The sequence below is a fragment of the Bufo bufo genome, chromosome 5 (genome assembly GCF_905171765.1).
Source record: "Bufo bufo chromosome 5, aBufBuf1.1, whole genome shotgun sequence".
Taxonomy (NCBI): Eukaryota; Metazoa; Chordata; class Amphibia; order Anura; family Bufonidae; genus Bufo; species Bufo bufo.
The window spans coordinates 565,146,517-565,162,569 of NC_053393.1; the positions used below are offsets into that span (position 1 = coordinate 565,146,517).

The window sequence follows — 16,053 nt, forward strand, 5'->3', positions numbered from 1 at the left end:
CCGGTACCAGGTCATTCTGAACATCTATCTCCGGTACCAGGTCATTCTGAACATCTATCTCTGATACCGGGTCATTCTGAACATTATCTCCGGTACCAGGTCATTCTGAATATTTTCTCCGGTACCAGGTCATTCTGCACATCTATCTCTGGTACCAGGTCATTCTGAACATCTATCTCCAGTACCAGGTCATTCTGCACATCTATCTCTGGTACCGGGTCATTCTGAACATCTATCTCTGGTACCAGGTCATTCTGAACATCTATCTCTGATACCGGGTCATTCTGAACATTATCTCCGGTACCAGGTCATTCTGAACATCTATCTCCAGTACCAGGTCATTCTGCACATCTATCTCTGGTACCGGGTCATTCTGAACATCTATCTCTGGTACCAGGTCATTCTGAACATTATCTCCGGTACCAGGTCATTCTGAACATCTATCTCTGATACCGGGTCATTCTGAACATCTATCTCTGGTACCGGGTCATTATGAACATCTATGTCTGGTACCAGTCCATTCTGAACATCTATCTCTGGTACCAGGTCATTATGAACATCTATCTCTGGTACCGGGTCATTCTGAACATCTATCTCTGATACCGGGTCATTATGAACATCTATCTCTGGTACCAGGTCATTCTGAACATCTATCTCTGGTACCAGGTCATTCTGAACATCTATCTCTGGTACCAGGTCATTCTGAACATCTATCTCTGGTACCAGGTCATTCTGAACATCTATCTCTGATACCGGGTCATTCTGAACATCTATCTCTGGTACCGGGTCATTCTGAACATCTATCTCTGGTACCAGGTCATTCTGAACATCTATCTCTGATACCGGGTCATTATGAACATCTATCTCTGGTACCGGGTCATTCTGAACATCTATCTCTGATACCGGGTCATTCTGAACATCTATCTCTGGTACCGGGTCATTCTGAACATCTATCTCTGGTACCGGGTCATTCTGAACATCTATCTCTGGTACCGGGTCATTCTGAACATCTATCTCTGGTACCGGGTCATTCTGAACAATCTATCTCTGATACCGGGTCATTCTGAACATCTATCTCTGGTACCAGGTCATTCTGAACATCTATCTCAGGTACCAGTCCATTCTGAACATCTATCTCTGGTACCGGGTCATTATGAACATCTATCTCTGGTACCGGGTCATTCTGAACATCTATCTCTGGTACCAGGTCATTATGAACATCTATCTCTGGTACCAGTCCATTCTGAACATCTATCTCTGGTACCAGGTCATTATGTTCTGAACATCTATCTCTGGTACCGGGTCATTCTGAACATCTATCTCTGGTACCAGGTCATTATGAACATCTATCTCTGGTACCAGTCCATTCTGAACATCTATCTCTGGTACCAGGTCATTCTGAACATCTATCTCTGGTACCAGTCCATTCTGAACATCTATCTCAGGTACCAGGTCAGTCTGAACATCTATCTCTGGTACCGGGTCATTCTGAACATCTATCTCTGGTACCAGTCCATTCTGAACATCTATCTCAGGTACCAGGTCAGTCTGAACATCTATCTCTGGTACCGGGTCATTCTGAACATCTATCTCTGGTACTAGGTCATTCTGAACATCTATCTCTGGTACCAGGTCATTATGAACATCTATCTCTGGTACCGGGTCATTCTGAACATCTATCTCTGGTACTAGGTCATTCTGAACATCTATCTCTGGTACCAGGTCATTATGAACATCTATCTCTGGTACCAGTCCATTCTGAACATCTATCTCTGGTACCAGGTCATTATGAACATCTATCTCTGGTACCGGGTCATTCTGAACATCTATCTCTGGTACCAGGTCATTATGAACATCTATCTCTGGTACCAGTCCATTCTGAACATCTATCTCTGGTACCAGGTCATTCTGAACATCTATCTCTGGTACCAGGTCATTCTGCACATCTATCTCTGGTACCGGGTCATTCTGAACATCTATCTCTGGTACCAGGTCATTATGAACATCTATCTCTGGTACCAGTCCATTCTGAACATCTATCTCTGGTACCGGGTCATTCTGAACATCTATCTCTGGTACCGGGTCATTCTGAACATCTATCTCTGGTACCGGGTCATTCTGAACATCTATCTCTGGTACTAGGTCATTATGAACATCTATCTCTGATACCAGGTCATTATGAACATGTATCTCTGGTACCGGATCATTCTGAACATCTATCTCTGGTACTAGGTCATTCTGAACATCTATCTCTGGTACCGGGTCATTATAAACATCTATCTCTGGTACCGGGTCATTATGAACATCTATCTCTGGTACCGGGTCATTCTGAACATCTATATCTGGTACCAGGTCATAATGAACATCTATCTCTGGTACCAGTCCATTCTGAACATCTATCTCTGGTACCAGGTCATTATGAACATCTATCTCTGGTACCAGTCCATTCTGAACATCTATCTCTGGTACCAGGTCATTCTGAACATCTATCTCTGGTACCGGGTCATTATGAACATCTATATCTGGTACCAGTCCATTCTGACATCTATCTCTGGTACCAGGTCATTATTAACATTTATCTCTGGTACCAGGTCATTCTGCAGATCTGTATCCAGTACCAGTCCATTCTGAACATCTATCTCTGGTACCAGGTCATTCTGCAGATCTGTATCCGGTACCAGTCCATTCTGAACATCTATCTCTGGTACCAGGTCATTCTGAACATCTATCTCTGGTTCCAGGTCATTCTGAACATCTATCTCTGGTACCAGGTCATTATGAACATCTATCTCTGGTACCAAGTCATTCTGAACATCTATCTCTGGTACCGGTCATTCTGAACATCTATCTCTGGTACCAGGTCATTCTGAACATCTATCTCTGGTTCCAGGTCATTCTGAACATCTATCTCTGGTACCAGGTCATTATGAACATCTATCTCTGGTACCAGGTCATTCTGAACATTATCTCTGGTACCAGGTCATTCTGAACATCTATCTCAGGTACCAGTCCATTCTGAACATCTATCTCTGGTACCGGGTCATTATGAACATCTATCTCTGGTACCGGGTCATTCTGAACATCTATCTCTGGTACCAGTCCATTCTGAACATCTATCTCAGGTACCAGGTCAGTCTGAACATCTATCTCTGGTACCGGGTCATTCTGAACATCTATCTCTGGTACCGGGTCATTCTGAACATCTATCTCTGGTACCAGTCCATTCTGAAAATCTATCTCTGGTACCAGGTCATTATGAACATCTATCTCTGGTACCAGGTCAGTCTGAACATCTATCTCTGGTACCGGGTCATTATGAACATCTATCTCTGGTACCAGGTCATTATGAACATCTATCTCTGGTTCTAGGTCATTATGAACATCTATCTCTGGTTCTAGGTCATTATGAACATCTATCTCTGGTACCAGGTCATTCTGAACATCTATCTCTGGTACCAGGTCATTCTGAACATCTATCTCTGGTACCAGGTCATTCTGCACATCTATCTCTGGTACCGGGTCATTATGAACATCTATCTCTGGTACCGGGTCATTATGAACAATCTATCTCTGGTTTCTAGGTCATTATGAACATCTATCTCTGGTTCTAGGTCATTATGAACATCTATCTCTGGTACCAGGTCATTATGAACATCTATCTCTGATACCGGGTCATTATGAACATCTATCTCTGGTACCAGGTCAGTTTGAACATCTATCTCTGGTACTGGGTCATTCTGAAATCTATCTCTGGTACCAGGTCATTATGAACATCTATATCTGGTACCAGGTCATTCTGAACATTTATATCTGGTACCAGGTCATTCTGAACATCTATCTCTGGTACCAGGTCATTCTGAACATTTATCTCTGGTACCAGTCCATTCTGAACATCTATCTCTGGTACCAGGTCATTCTGAACATTATCTCCGGTACCAGGTCATTCTGAACATCTATCTCTGATACGGTCTCTGAACATCTACTCTGGAATGGCATTAGAATATAGGCTCTCCTCCGAGGACATGCACAATATATACTAAATTTATGGGTTGCGCATGCGCAGTTGAACAACAAAGACGCTACGTGTAATGTCTCCTTCAGCATGGTGTTGAGGTTTGTTGGATATGATAATGCTCTTATGTCTCACTAATTGGTTTTATGTCAGAAAATAAGGTGATGAGGGAGTGATATGTGATTAGGTTTGAGGGAGAAGTTGACCTCCCAGGGTGACCACTTGTCCAATCAGGTGTAACCAGGGTGTGTATATATATGTTTCACTTTGATATGTCACATCTATCTATGGTACCAGGTCATTCTGAACATCTATCTCTGGTACTAGGTCATTCTGCAGATCTATATCCGGTACCAGTCCATTCTGAACATCTATCTCTGGTACCAGTCCATTCTGAACATCTATCTCTGGTACCAGTCCATTCTGAACATCTATCTCTGGTACCAGGTCATTATGAACATCTATCTCTGGTACCAGGTCATTCTGAACATCTATCTCTGGTACTAGGTCATTCTGCAGATCTGTATCCGGTACCAGTCCATTCTGAACATCTATCTCTGGTACCAGGTCATTCTGAACATCTATCTCTGGTACCAGGTTATTTTGAACATCTATCTATGGTACCAGGTCATTCTGAACATCTATCTCTGGTACCAGGTCATTATGAACATCTATCTCTGGTACCACGTCATTCTGAACATCTATCTCTGGTACCGGGTCATTCTGAACATCTATCTCCGGTACCAGGTCATTCTGAACATCTATCTCTGGTACCAGGTCATTCTGAACATCTATCTCTGGTACCAGGTCATTCTGAACATCTATCTCTGGTACCAGGTCATTCTGAACATCTATCTCTGGTACCAGGTCATTATGAACATCTATCTCTGGTACCAGGTCATTCTGAACATTATCTCTGGTACCAGGTCATTCTGAACATCTATCTCAGGTACCAGTCCATTCTGAACATCTATCTCTGGTACCGGGTCATTATGAACATCTATCTCTGGTACCGGGTCATTCTGAACATCTATCTCTGGTACCAGTCCATTCTGAACATCTATCTCAGGTACCAGGTCAGTCTGAACATCTATCTCTGGTACCGGGTCATTCTGAACATCTATCTCTGGTACCGGGTCATTCTGAACATCTATCTCTGGTACCGGGTCATTATGAACATCTATCTCTGGTACCAGGTCATTCTGAACATCTATCTCTGGTACCGGGTCATTATGAACATCTATCTCTGGTACCAGGTCATTATGAACATCTATCTCTGGTTCTAGGTCATTATGAACATCTATCTCTGGTTCTAGGTCATTATGAACATCTATCTCTGGTACCAGGTCATTATGAACATCTATCTCTGGTACCAGGTCATTCTGAACATCTATCTCTGGTACCAGGTCATTCTGCACATCTATCTCTGGTACCGGGTCATTATGAAATCTATCTCTGGTACCGGGTCATTATGAACATCTATCTCCTGGTTCCAGGATCATTCTGAACCTCTATCTCTGTACCCAGGTCATTATGAACATCTATCTCTGGTACCAGGTCATTCTGACATTATCTCTGGTACCAGGTCATTCTGAACATCTATCTCAGGTACCAGTCCATTCTGAACATCTATCTCTGAGTACCGGGTCATTATGAACATCTATCTCTGGTACCCGGGGTCATTCTGAACATCTATCTCTGGTACCTAGTCCATTCTGAACATCTATCTCAGGTACCAGGTCAGTCTTGAACATCTATCTCTGTACCGGGTCATTCTGAACATCTATCTCTGGTACCGGGTCATTAAGAACATCTATCTCTGGTACCAGTCCTTTCTGAAAATCTATCTCTGGTACCAGGTCATTATAACATCTATCTCTGGTACCAGGTCAGTCTGAAACATCTATCTCTGGTACCTGGGTCATTATGAACATCTATCTCTGGTACCAGGTCATTATGAACATCTATCTCTGGTTCTAGGTCATTATGAACATCTATCTCTGGTTCTAGGTCATTATGAACATCTATCTCTGGTACCAGGTCATTCTGAACATCTATCTCTGGTACCAGGTCCATTCTGAACATCTATCTCTGGTACCAGGTCATTCTGCACATCTATCTCTGGTACCGGGTCATTATGAACATCTATCTCTGGTACCCGGGTCATTATGAACATCTATCTCTGGTTCTAGGTCATTATGAACATCTATCTCTGGTTCTAGGTCATTATGAACATCTATCTCTGGTACCAGGTCATTATGAACATCTATCTCTGATACCGGGTCATTATGAACATCTATCTCTGGTACCAGGTCAGTTTGAACATCTATCTCTGGTACTGGGTCATTCTGAACATCTATCTCTGGTACCAGGTCATTATGAACATCTATATCTGGTACCAGGTCATTCTGAACATTTATATCTGGTACCAGGTCATTCTGAACATCTATCTCTGGTACCAGGTCATTCTGAACATTTATCTCTGGTACCAGGTCATTATGAACATTTATCTCTGGTACCAGGTCATTCTGAACATCTATCTCTGGTACCAGGTCATTCTGAACATCTATCTCCGGTACCAGGTCATTCTGAATGAGATGCTAGTGTTGACATCACGTGGAATGGCATTAGAATATAGGCTCTCCTCCGAGGACATGCACAATATATACTAAATTTATGGGTTGCGCATGCGCAGTTGAACAACAAAGACGCTACGTGTAATGTCTCCTTCAGCATGGTGTTGAGGTTTGTTGGATATGATAATGCTCTTATGTCTCACTAATTGGTTTTATGTCAGAAAATAAGGTGATGAGGGAGTGATATGTGATTAGGTTTGAGGGAGAAGTTGACCTCCCAGGGTGACCACTTGTCCAATCAGGTGTAACCAGGGTGTGTATATATATGTTTCACTTTGATATGTCACATCTATCTATGGTACCAGGTCATTCTGAACATCTATCTCTGGTACTAGGTCATTCTGCAGATCTGTATCCGGTACCAGTCCATTCTGAACATCTATCTCTGGTACCAGTCCATTCTGAACATCTATCTCTGGTACCAGTCCATTCTGAACATCTATCTCTGGTACCAGGTCATTATGAACATCTATCTCTGGTACCAGGTCATTATGAACATCTATCTCTGGTTACTAGGTCATTCTGCAGATCTGTATCCGGTACCATTCCATTCTGAACATCTATCTCTGGTACCAGGTCATTCTGAACATCTATCTCTGGTACCAGGTTATTTTGAACATCTATCTATGGTAACCAGGTCATCTGAACATCTATCTCTGGTACCAGGTCATTATGAACATCTATCTCTGGTACCAACGTCATTCTGAACATCTATCTCTGGTACCGGGTCATTCTGAACATCTATCTCCGGTCCAGGTCATTCTGAACATCTATCTCTGGTACCAGGTCATTCTGAACATCTATCTCTGGTACCAGGTCATTCTGAACATCTATCTCTGGTTCCAGGTCAGTCTGAACATCTATCCTCTGGTACCAGGTCATTATGAACATCTATCTCTGGTACCAGGTCATTCTGAACATTATCTCTGGTACCAGGTCATTCTGAACATCTATCTCAGGTACCAGTCCATTCTGAACATCTATCTCTGGTACCGGTCATTATGAACATCTAATCTCTGGTACCGGGTCATTCTGAAAATCTATCTCTGGTACCAGGTCATTATGAACATCTATCTCTGGTACCAGGTCAGTCTGAACATCTATCTCTGGTACCGGGTCATTATGAACATCTATCTCTGGTACCAGGTCATTATGAACATCTATCTCTGGTTCATAGGTCATTATGAACATCTATCTCTGGTTCTAGGTCATATGAACATCTACTCTTGGTACCAGGTCATTATGAACATCTATCTCTGGTACCAGGTCATTCTGAACATCTATCTCTGGTACCAGGTCATTCTGCACATCTATCTCCTGGTACCCCGGGTCATTAAGAACATCTATCTCTGGTACCGGGTCATTATGAAAATCTATCTCTGGTTCTAGGTCATTATGAACATCTATCTCTGGTTCTAGGTCATTATGAACATCTATCTCTGGTACCAGGTCATTATGAACATCTATCTCTGATACCGGGTCATTATGAACATCTATCTCTGGTACCAGGTCAGTTTGAACATCTATCTCTGGTACTGGGTCATTCTGAACATCTATCTCTGGTACCAGGTCATTATGAACATCTATATCTGGTACCAGGTCATTCTGAACATTTATATCTCGGTACCAGGTCATTCTGAACATCTATCTCTGGTACCAGGTCATTCTGAACATTTATCTCTGGTACCAGGTCATTATGAACATCTATCTCTGGTACCAGGTCATTCTGAACATCTATCTCCGGTACCAGGTCATTATGAACATCTATTTCTGGTTTCAGGTCATTCTGAACATCTATCTCCGGTACCAGGTCATTCTGAATGAGATGCTAGTGTTGACATCACGTGGAATGGCATTAGAATATAGGCCTCTCCTCCGAGGACATGCACAATATATACTAAATTTATGGGTTGCGCATGCGCAGTTGAACAACAAAGACGCTACGTGTAATGTCTCCTTCAGCATGGTGTTGAGGTTTGTTGGATATGATAATGCTCTTATGTCTCACTAATTGGTTTTATGTCAGAAAATAAGGTGATGAGGGAGTGATATGTGATTAGGTTTGAGGGAGAAGTTGACCTCCCAGGGTGACCACTTGTCCAATCAGGTGTAACCAGGGTGTATATATATATGTTTCACTTTGATATGTCACATCTATCTATGGTACCAGGTCATTCTGAACATCTATCTCTGGTACTAGGTCATTCTGCAGATCTGTATCCGGTACCAGTCCATTCTGAACATCTATCTCTGGTACCAGGTCATTATGAACATCTATCTCTGGTACCAGGTCATTCTGAACATCTATCTCTGGTACCAGGTTATTTTGAACATCTATCTATGGTACCAGGTCATTATGAACATCTATGTCTGGTACCAGTCCATTCTGAACATCTATCTCTGGTACCAGGTCATTATGAACATCTATCTCTGGTACCAGGTCATTCTGAACATCTATCTCTGGTACCAGTCCATTCTGAACATCTATCTCTGGTACCAGGTCATTATGAACATCTATGTCTGGTACCAGTCCATTCTGAACATCTATCTCTGGTACCAGGTCATTATGAACATCTATCTCTGGTACCGGGTCATTATGAACATCTATCTCTGGTACCAGGTCATTCTGAACATCTATCTCTGGTACCAGTCCATTCTGAACATCTATCTCTGGTACCAGGTCATTATGAACATCTATCTCTGGTACCAGGTCATTCTGAACATCTATCTCTGGTACCAGGTCATTCTGAACATCTATCTCTGGTACCAGGTCATTCTGAACATCTATCTCTGGTACCAGGTCATTATGAACATCTATCTCTGGTACCAGTCCATTCTGAACATCTATGTCTGGTACCAGGTCATTATGAACATCTATCTCTGGTACCAGGTCATTCTGAACATCTATCTCTGGTACCAGGTTATTTTGAACATCTATCTCTGGTACCAGGTCATTATGAACATCTATGTCTGGTACCAGGTCATTATGAACATCTATCTCTGGTACCAGGTCATTCTGCTGATCTAAGTCTATTATGATTTACATCTGGTTAGAAGTTTTTTCATACTCATGGTTTATTTTTGAGAATTAGATCTGGCTTGGGTTTTTCTGCTGTGCTACATGTGGCCCCAATGTAAGCACACATAGAATAGTTTCAGTCGTTCTCCTGGGCCCCACTCATGGTCACACCAGCATCTACAATAAACGAATTAAGGAAAGTGCTAAACTGTACTCAGGACATCAAGACTGGTGGTGAAGTGGCCAATATATTTCCTCTCCTTCTGTGCAATACAATCTATACAGTATGGGAGGAGTAATAATGGACAGAATTTGTGTAGACTTTGAAGAGAACGTGGACCTTACAGAAAGAATAGACATGACGATCAGAAGTGTCCACATAGATGTGTACAGACATTGCAAGCAAAGCAAAGGCAATCGGTATCTTCTCACCTACTAGGGTGGCCACTAGCAGTCCTGTGACTCTCTGCTCTTTTACCTCTTGGATTTTTGTTTATCTCCAGGGGCAACAGCCTTACTCATAACCGTTAATGCGTTGGCATGTGTGACTGAGCGAACAGTTGTAGCCGCCATCCAGGGCAGCCCAAAAAGTGCGCATATTCCACCCATTGCCACAATGAGCAGTAAGTCAAGATGAAAGCCTGAGCCCTTCACCAGCATCCGCTCCTTCTTACTTATAATCAACCTGCAAAGAAATGAACAGTTATCTAAGGATTTAGAAAGTGAAGATGGAGCAGTGTATCTGAGCTAAGACGTGTGTGTAGGACCAGGACGTCAGGACTCACGTGGTGATCTGAGTCTCCATGAAGATCAAGATATAGACCAGAATAGCTGGAAGAACACTAGCAAACATCATCCAGATTGGGAAGGCCTCCACAGATCCTAGTGGGTTGATCACCCAGCCTCTCTTTTCTGGTGAGGTCACTTTGAAGCCATCGGGAACACTCAGTTTCTGTAAACCCAAACAGATATGAGAATTGCCAGCCCTGGTGTCTCCTTGACAGGTTGGCTTTTAATGATGGGGGACTGGTCTTCAGTGACCTCATATAGCTAGATTTACAAATCAGTATAGATGTCATATTGACAGGTGTCACTTACCTGAGTGTAAGTGTCAGTTATACTGAAGTCAACCAAGACCATGATAAGAATGGCGATTGGAACGCCAAAATCTCCTATGACACGACGCACCTAAATCCACAAAATGACCAATATAGTTAAAGCAGTGGTAGAAAAGGATCAGGGGGACTCTTCTGACAAGAGGCGGCAATAAATCATGTGGACCAGAGAGGAAGAGATGTTCTATGATTGTGGTTGAACAGGGAGTCTTAGGAACAGGAGTGTCGACTCACCCTTCCAGGGAAGAAGTTACTGTTCTTCAGCTTTCGCAAGAAGAAAGCTATGAAGAAAGTTCCCGCCATCAGTACCAGGGAGAGGAGAGCAGTATTTGGTTGTCCTGTGATATTTGTTGGCACCATGATCTCCGTCTCGTTGTGTTGCAGGCGATTGGTCGTATTGATGACCTCAGAGTCTGTTAGGTTCTTGCAGTTAGTGAGAGGATGCTCCTGAAAGACCTTAGAACCAAAGTCATGGAAAAGCTGTTACAAAATCTGCAAAGTCCAGGCTGATGGGTAATGTGGAGGACAGCAATATGGTGGAGGTGGGACACTGGCTGACAGAACATGTGAATGGAAACTCTGAAGCTCACCTTGAACAACTTGTAGAAAGTCTCATAGATGAAGATGAGGGAGATCAGGATCGAGAAGATTTCTTGTGTGAAGCGTGAGACAAAGCGAACCAAGAAGCTTCCTTCACAGGCCACAGTGGCCACCACGATTACTATCAACCAAGCACCGATCCATACACGGCCAACCAAGTACTCCAGACCATTAGCTGAGCAAAACTGCACATGAAAAGTTGCCATAAGTCCATCTTCAAATACAATTAGGTTCTCCCACTATCAAGGCTCCTCTACACGATATGCTACCCTGACCTACTGTATATTCCCATGCCATCCATAGTCAGTATACCTAGACATGGTCCATGACGACAGGCAGCCCAATATCTTCAATCCTATGTAACATGTCTGAAGAGGATGATGCAAAGCATTCCCTGCCTCTCTCATGTTTTATTGTGCCATCTGAAGTATGCACAGAAAAAGGCTAAAGCGAAGGAGGTGGAAACAAATATCTACAGATGCATTCGGATTGACAGGAGCATGACATCGTAATAAAGAAATAGAGTGACAGCATCTGAGAGGTAAATCGGCCTAGCGGCACCATATGGATGGCAGATGCATAAAAACTCACCCGTAACTGGACAGAATAGCGGCTGACGAGTTAATTTCTTAAACATATCACAAAATAATTCACTAAGCAACTGTTCTGTTAAATAGATATCACAAAGCACAGCCGGAGTTGGATACAAGGACATCTCAGTCAGTGAGAGCAGCTCAAGTGCACCTACTATCCAGCTAGCTGGTATGTGTTTGCTCTACACAAGTGCACCTACTATCCAGCTAGCTGGTATGTGTTTGCTCTACACAAGTGCACCTACTATCCAGCTAGCTGGTATGTGTTTGCTCTACACAAGTGCACCTACTATCCAGCTAGCTGGTATGTGTTTGCTCTACACAAGTGCACCTACTATCCAGCTAGCTGGTATGTGTTTGCTCTACACAAGTGCACCTACTATCCAGCTAGCTGGTATGTGTTTTGCTCTACACAAGTGCACCTACTATCCAGCTAGCTGGTATGTGTTTTGCTCTACACAAGTGCACCTACTATCCAGCTAGCTGGTATGTGTTTGCTCTACACAAGTGCACCTACTATCCAGCTAGCTGGTATGTGTTTGCTCTACACAAGTGCACCTACTATCCAGCTAGCTGGTATGTGTTTGCTCTACACAAGTGCACCTACTATCCAGCTAGCTGGTATGTGTTTGCTCTACACAAGTGCACCTACTATCCAGCTAGCTGGTATGTGTTTGCTCTACACAAGTGCACCTACTATCCAGCTAGCTGGTATGTGTTTGCTCTACACAAGTGCACCTACTATCCAGCTAGCTGGTATGTGTTTGCTCTACACAAGTGCACCTACTATCCAGCTAGCTGGTATGTGTTTTGCTCTACACAAGTGCACCTACTATCCAGCTAGCTGGTATGTGTTTTGCTCTACACAAGTGCACCTACTATCCAGCTAGCTGGTATGTGTTTTGCTCTACACAAGTGCACCTACTATCCAGCTAGCTGGTATGTGTTTGCTCTACACAAGTGCACCTACTATCCAGCTAGCTGGTATGTGTTTGCTCTACACAAGTGCACCTACTATCCAGCTAGCTGGTATGTGTTTGCTCTACACAAGTGCACCTACTATCCAGCTAGCTGGTATGTGTTTGCTCTACACAAGTGCACCTACTATCCAGCTAGCTGGTATGTGTTTGCTCTACACAAGTGCACCTACTATCCAGCTAGCTGGATAGTATTTTGCTCTACACAAGTGCACCTACTATCCAGCTAGCTGGTATGTGTTTTGCTCTACACAAGTGCACCTACTATCCAGCTAGCTGGTATGTGTTTTGCTCTACACAAGTGCACCTACTATCCAGCTAGCTGGTATGTGTTTTGCTCTACACAAGTGCACCTACTATCCAGCTAGCTGGTATGTGTTTGCTCTACACAAGTGCACCTACTATCCAGCTAGCTGGTATGTGTTTGCTCTACACAAGTGCACCTACTATCCAGCTAGCTGGTATGTGTTTTTGCTCTACACAAGAGTGCACCTACTATCCAGCTAGCTGGTATGTGTTTTGCTCTACACAAGTGCACCTACTATCCAGCTAGCTGGTATGTGTTTGCTCTACACAAGTGCACCTACTATCCAGCTAGCTGGTATGTGTTTGCTCTACACAAGTGCACCTACTATCCAGCTAGCTGGTATGTGTTTGCTCTACACAAGTGCACCTACTATCCAGCTAGCTGGTATGTGTTTGCTCTACACAAGTGCACCTACTATCCAGCTAGCTGGTATGTGTTTGCTCTACACAAGTGCACCTACTATCCAGCTAGCTGGTATGTGTTTGCTCTACACAAGTGCACCTACTATCCAGTTAGCTGGTATGTGTTTTGCTCTACACAAGTGCATCCTACTATCCAGCTAGCTGGTATGTGTTTTGCTCTACACAAGTGCACCTACTATCCAGCTAGCTGGTATGTGTTTGCTCTACACAAGTGCACCTACTATCCAGCTAGCTGGTATGTGTTTGCTCTACACAAGTGCACCTACTATCCAGCTAGCTGGTATGTGTTTTGCTCTACACAAGTGCACCTACTATCCAGCTAGCTGGTATGTGTTTGCTCTACACAAGTGCACCTACTATCCAGCTAGCTGGTATGTGTTTGCTCTACACAAGTGCACCTACTATCCAGCTAGCTGGTATGTGTTTGCTCTACACAAGTGCACCTACTATCCAGCTAGCTGGTATGTGTTTGCTCTACACAAGTGCACCTACTATCCAGCTAGCTGGTATGTGTTTGCTCTACACAAGTGCACCTACTATCCAGCTAGCTGGTATGTGTTTGCTCTACACAAGTGCACCTACTATCCAGCTAGCTGGTATGTGTTTGCTCTACACAAGAGCACCTACTATCCAGCTAGCTGGTATGTGTTTGCTCTACACAAGTGCACCTACTATCCAGCTAGCTGGTATGTGTTTGCTCTACACAAGAGCACCTACTATCCAGCTAGCTGGTATGTGTTTGCTCTACACAAGTGCACCTACTATCCAGCTAGCTGGTATGTGTTTTGCTCTACACAAGTGCACCTACTATCCAGCTAGCTGGTATGTGTTTGCTCTACACAAGTGCACCTACTATCCAGCTAGCTGGTATGTGTTTGCTCTACACAAGTGCACCTACTATCCAGCTAGCTGGTATGTGTTTGCTCTACACAAGTGCACCTACTATCCAGCTAGCTGGTATGTGTTTGCTCTACACAAGTGCACCTACTATCCAGCTAGCTGGTATGTGTTTGCTCTACACAAGTGCACCTACTATCCAGCTAGCTGGTATGTGTTTGCTCTACACAAGTGCACCTACTATCCAGCTAGCTGGTATGTGTTTGCTCTACACAAGTGCACCTACTATCCAGCTAGCTGGTATGTGTTTGCTCTACACAAGAGCACCTACTATCCAGCTAGCTGGTATGTGTTTGCTCTACACAAGTGCACCTACTATCCAGCTAGCTGGTATGTGTTTGCTCTACACAAGTGCACCTACTATCCAGCTAGCTGGTATGTGTTTGCTCTACACAAGTGCACCTACTATCCAGCTAGCTGGTATGTGTTTGCTCTACACAAGTGCACCTACTATCCAGCTAGCTGGTATGTGTTTGCTCTACACAAGTGCACCTACTATCCAGCTAGCTGGTATGTGTTTGCTCTACACAAGTGCACCTACTATCCAGCTAGCTGGTATGTGTTTGCTCTACACAAGTGCACCTACTATCCAGCTAGCTGGTATGTGTTTGCTCTACACAAGTGCACCTACTATCCAGCTAGCTGGTATGTGTTTGCTCTACACAAGTGCACCTACTATCCAGCTAGCTGGTATGTGTTTGCTCTACACAAGTGCACCTACTATCCAGCTAGCTGGTATGTGTTTGCTCTACACAAGTGCACCTACTATCCAGCTAGCTGGTATGTGTTTTGCTCTACACAAGTGCACCTACTATCCAGCTAGCTGGTATGTGTTTTGCTCTACACAAGTGCACCTACTATCCAGCTAGCTGGTATGTGTTTGCTCTACACAAGTGCACCTACTATCCAGCTAGCTGGTATGTGTTTTGCTCTACACAAGTGCACCTACTATCCAGCTAGCTGGTATGTGTTTGCTCTACACAAGTGCACCTACTATCCAGCTAGCTGGTATGTGTTTGCTCTACACAAGTGCACCTACTATCCAGCTAGCTGGTATGTGTTTGCTCTACACAAGTGCACCTACTATCCAGCTAGCTGGTATGTGTTTGCTCTACACAAGTGCACCTACTATCCAGCTAGCTGGTATGTGTTTGCTCTACACAAGTGCACCTACTATCCAGCTAGCTGGTATGTGTTTTGCTCTACACAAGTGCACCTACTATCCAGCTAGCTGGTATGTGTTTTGCTCTACACAAGTGCACCTACTATCCAGCTAGCTGGTATGTGTTTGCTCTACACAAGTGCACCTACTATCCAGCTAGCTGGTATGTGTTTGCTCTACACAAGTGCACCTACTATCCAGCTAGCTGGTATGTGTTTGCTCTACACAAGTGCACCTACTATCCAGCTAGCTGGTATGTGTTTGCTCTACACAAGTGCACCTACTATCCAGCTAGCTGGTATGTGTTTGCTCT

At 43.7% G+C, this 16,053-nt stretch overlaps 1 protein-coding gene across 1 annotated transcript in view; it reads right to left on the reverse strand.

Moving 5' to 3' along the window:
- SLC4A2 (solute carrier family 4 member 2) overlaps nucleotides 1-16,053 on the reverse strand; it is a 53,684-nt gene that overhangs the window by 21,202 nt on the left and 16,429 nt on the right. The window contains 6 exon segments of the mRNA XM_040434099.1: nucleotides 10,100-10,159; nucleotides 10,162-10,352; nucleotides 10,453-10,619; nucleotides 10,766-10,855; nucleotides 11,017-11,238; nucleotides 11,373-11,567. Coding sequence (XP_040290033.1) covers nucleotides 10,100-10,159; nucleotides 10,162-10,352; nucleotides 10,453-10,619; nucleotides 10,766-10,855; nucleotides 11,017-11,238; nucleotides 11,373-11,567 — 925 coding nt within the window.